The sequence below is a fragment of the Phaseolus vulgaris genome, chromosome 9 (assembly GCF_051622355.1).
Source record: "Phaseolus vulgaris cultivar YP4 chromosome 9, ASM5162235v1, whole genome shotgun sequence".
Classification (NCBI taxonomy): domain Eukaryota; kingdom Viridiplantae; phylum Streptophyta; class Magnoliopsida; order Fabales; family Fabaceae; genus Phaseolus; species Phaseolus vulgaris.
In genome coordinates this window covers 36,951,313-36,955,653 of record NC_143506.1, presented here as the reverse complement: position 1 = coordinate 36,955,653, position 4,341 = coordinate 36,951,313, and the positions used below count along the sequence as shown (strand labels likewise).

The 4,341-nt window shown below is 38.3% G+C and overlaps 1 protein-coding gene across 1 annotated transcript; it reads left to right on the top strand.

Moving 5' to 3' along the window:
• The first annotated feature begins 838 nt into the window (after nucleotides 1-838).
• LOC137821062 (putative polyamine oxidase 5) lies at nucleotides 839-4,101 on the top strand. Its single transcript, XM_068625481.2, has one exon. It carries the CDS (start codon nucleotides 1,791-1,793, stop codon nucleotides 3,504-3,506), a length of 1,716 nt encoding a protein of 571 aa, XP_068481582.1. The 5' UTR covers nucleotides 839-1,790; the 3' UTR covers nucleotides 3,507-4,101.
• The last annotated feature ends 240 nt before the right edge of the window (nucleotides 4,102-4,341 follow it).

The following is a 4,341-nucleotide window of genomic DNA, read 5'->3' as shown; positions in this document are numbered from 1 at the left end:
ATTCTTAAAATGAATTTTGTTTGAGAATTTTACTGTTACATATATGAAATTGGCAACATCTGCTTAGATATATCTGATGTAGTGTTTTTAGAATACAGCTTGATTTGTAAATCATAGAGTTTAACAGTGATGTAGTGAATTTTACTCTGTTTTTCAATCATGGTTGGTATAATTCTGAGATGATTGTTGTATAACTTAATAAATTGCTTTATATGTTTCTTCAATTATTTAAAGACATTGTGATAAAAGTTGAACTCAATGTTTGATTGTTTAATTATTGCAATCTCATTTTCACACTGTTTGATTCTGGAGTGGTACTATAGTTAAAGACGGAGACGGATAAAAGGATGTCAAACATCCTAAACGTTCTTCACACTTTCTTCTCAGATCTTCACACTTTTATATCTATGTTTTTAATTTTTTGCTTTTCAATTCAAACAATTTCTAATCCAAACAAAACATTAATGTTTTCAGAAAACTATGAATAAATTTGATTGATGTGCTGATGTTTACTGTCACACATGAGGCCAAGTTTTTTTGTAATCTTATTTTGAAGATTTGAGGAAGTGAAAAGAAGAGGGTTAGTGTAAAGAATAAGGAAAACAATAATACAGTGAGTGATGGGAATGAGAGATGAGAGTGTGCAGCAATTTGATTATAATTGTTGGAATTGTGTGTAGGGTGTCCTCCTTAGGACTCATCCAAGGACACTCCATCGGTTGATCAGGACCATTGACTTGTTCAGTTGGTGGGCCGTCCCTAACTCTATTTACATGTGAGGTTGGTGAAGGGCACTATCAAACTTTTTTTCTTTCTTTCTTGTTTATTTTATTGTTGTTTTCACATTTTTTTCATTTCTTTCACATCATGTAATGTTGTGTAATTTCTTTTGATTTTCCCCCCTCTGGTAAACCCCTTCCCTCTGCATAGCATAGGTTGTAGTCATAGACATTAGTCTTATAGCTCAGTGCTCAGTGACTGTCTCTGAATTATTTACTCACTCGTGGGCATTTATGGCTGTGGGACACACCTACCCATGCCGATATCAATTTTTAAGTAACACTTGAGTGAGATTCAACCATTTTGAATTTGCCTGTAATTCTAGTGTGTGTGTGTTTTCTAGCTAAAGGAAAAGTAGAACCCTGTCTTTATTAGGAGGGATTAGTAATTAGTAAATAGTACTAAACAACTACAACAACGTGAAAATCTAAAAAGATGTCACTACTACATCAGATAATGTACTCCATATGTGTTTTAAATAGTGATGACAGTTCTACTTGTAATTTGATCACAGTCTGATATTGTAGAAAATTATTGTGGTGTGATTGAGATTGGGTGGGTCAGTGGGTGAATTTTAAAACCTGGGATGCATACATTATCTCATCATGGAAACAGCAGAAGATTTTTTACATTTACTATTTCTGTGGAGTGACTTTGGATTATATTTTTATTTCCTTTCAAGAGATATTTAGTAGTAGGATTGTTGTGATAAGAATTATTTATTTACACTAGTGAGCTAGTGATTGGCATGAGTGCACCCCTCAAAAAAAAGTGCAAGAAAAGGGCATTCAGTGAGGAAGCAGAGAGGCCAGTTATAAATTGATTGTCAGTAACTCAAATCTCACCTTCACAGTTCACACCACTTGTGTTGTTGTTGTACCACTCTGTGTCTTGTTTAGTTCTCCCCGTGTGTGATTAGTTTTGTTGTTTTCCTTTGCCTGTTGTGAAAGAGTTGTGAAAGAGTGAAAAGCAAAGCTATCTTCTAATCTTGTGAGTAGTCTCAAGTAACAATGGTGGTGAAGAAGCCTCGGATAGTGATAATTGGAGCAGGAATGGCAGGTCTCACAGCTGCCAACAAGCTCTACACTGCCACTGCCTCAAAGGAGTTGTTTGAGCTGTGTGTTGTGGAGGGTGGAAGCAGGATTGGTGGCAGAATCAACACCTCAGAGTTTGGTGGTGACCGTATTGAGATGGGTGCTACATGGATCCATGGAATTGGAGGGAGTCCAATTCACAAAATTGCTCAAGAAATCCACTCACTGCGCTCTGACCAACCTTGGGAGTGCATGGACGGGAACACTGATGAGGCCATCACCATTGCTGAAGGTGGCTTCCATCTCCACCCTTCCATTGTTGACCCCATTACAAAGCTCTTCAACAACCTCATGGAATATTCTCAAGGGAAGCTCAATGAAGCCACTGCAAAGGGTGAACTTGAAAGTTATCACAAGCTGGCTGCTTTGGCTGCTAAGGTTGCTTCCAACAGGTCTGGGAACAGCCTTAGTATTGGCTCTTTTCTGAGACAAGGCCTAGAGGCTTACCAGATTTCAAAGGAGCAAGAGGAGGTCAAAGGGTGTGGGGACTGGAGCAGGAAGTTGCTTGAGGAAGCAATATTTGCAATGCATGAGAACAACCAGAGGACCTATACATCAGCTGATGACCTCTTGACACTGGATTATAGTGCTGAAAGTGAGTACAGAATGTTCCCAGGTGAAGAAATCACAATTGCTAAAGGGTACTTAAGCATAATTGAGTCCTTAGCTTCTGTGTTGCCACCTGGTTTGATTCAGTTAGGTAAAAAAGTCACAAGGATTGAGTGGCAGCCTGATGAGAGGAAGAGTGTGGAAAATGGCTGTTGTTCTTCTAGGCCCGTGAAGCTGCATTTTTGTGATGGCTCCGTTATGTCTGCTGATCATGTCATTGTCACAGTTTCACTGGGAGTGTTAAAATCTGTTATTTGTGATGATTCAGGTATGTTCTGTCCTCCTCTTCCCCCTTCCAAAACTGAGGCAATTTCAAGGCTTGGTTTTGGGGTTGTTAACAAGTTGTTTATGCAATTAAGTCCAAAACATGGAGGAGGGAAACTTGAATATCAACATGAACATGTAAATGAAGACTCCAACAAGGGGTTCCCTTTCCTGCAAATGGCTTTCCATTCACCTCAATCTGAAACGAGGCACAAGAAAATACCCTGGTGGATGAGGAGGACAGCCACCCTTTTCCCCATCTACAACAAATCTAGTGTCCTCTTGTCTTGGTTTGTGGGGGAAGAAGCACTAGCACTTGAGTCACTCAAAGATGAGGAGATCATAAATGGAGTTTCCTCCACAGTTTCGTGCTTTCTACAACATCCTCAGTGGCAAAAGGGTTCCAGTTCACATAAATTGTGCAATGGGAATGTGAATTCTGAGGAGAGATCTCACCAAAATGAGGTGAAGTTCAGTAAAGTCTTAAAGAGCAAATGGGGAACTGATCCCTTGTTTTTAGGCTCATACAGTTATGTTGCAGTAGGGTCAAGTGGTGATGATTTAGATGCAATGGCCGAGCCATTGCCAAAAGATAGCAGTTGTCAGCCTTCTGCTTCATCTCCACTTCAAATTTTGTTTGCAGGGGAAGCAACTCACAGAACTCATTATTCCACAACTCATGGAGCTTACTTCAGTGGTCTCAGGGAAGCCAATAGGCTTCTTCAACATTATCACAGTGTTGGGATTCATAATAACTAGTTTTTTTTCCTCCTTTTTTTCTTAAAATTTTTTAACATTAATCTCTATGATATTATTCCCATTTTCATTTCAAACGTCTTAGTTTCTATTTAAGGATAGTAGTGAGTGATTTGGGAAAAATCAATATTAGAAGGGGGCAAGATGAATAGTGAGATGGGGACCTTTAGATGTACTACTTGAAGTAAATTTTCCCCAATATATTCCTTTCTCTTCATTTATGAGTGTAGTTCGTTTCATTTAATCTCCTTGTTAATCATCAAAAGAAAACTAGATGAGATTTTTTTATGACATTCAGAATTTGAATTTAGGACCAGAAAGCTTCAGAAATGCAATGCAACAACAACCCCCATCTCCATGTGTGTGTCTCTGGCTTCTCTCAAAGGACAGGATCCGCCAAACCCGGCTCTTTCCAGCTTGGAATCTCCTCATTAGTTCTATGAAATGAAATATGGCTTGTCAAGTGCTCAGGCCTATGTGTTCCTGTCATGTATCAACTCTTCTCAAAACATTGATGCTACCTTTATGAGAATTGCTCCTTCATGTGATATAGATATAGCTTCTGTAATTAAGTGCTAAGGAGTTCAGTTCAATTCAATTCATCTTTGTTCATTCCATTACATGTAAAATCAAGTTTAATTTCATCAGTGTAAGGCAACAAAATGGATAACTTTCTATGTACATATATTGTTTATAGCAATAAGCAAAACCAATGCAATGATGCTGGTTTGGTTGGGGCTAGTAAGCTCTTATGCATGACTTTAATTTATACATATGCATATCTATCCCAAACCAAACACACACTTAACAACTTTGATTCAAAAAAACAAAGGGTAAC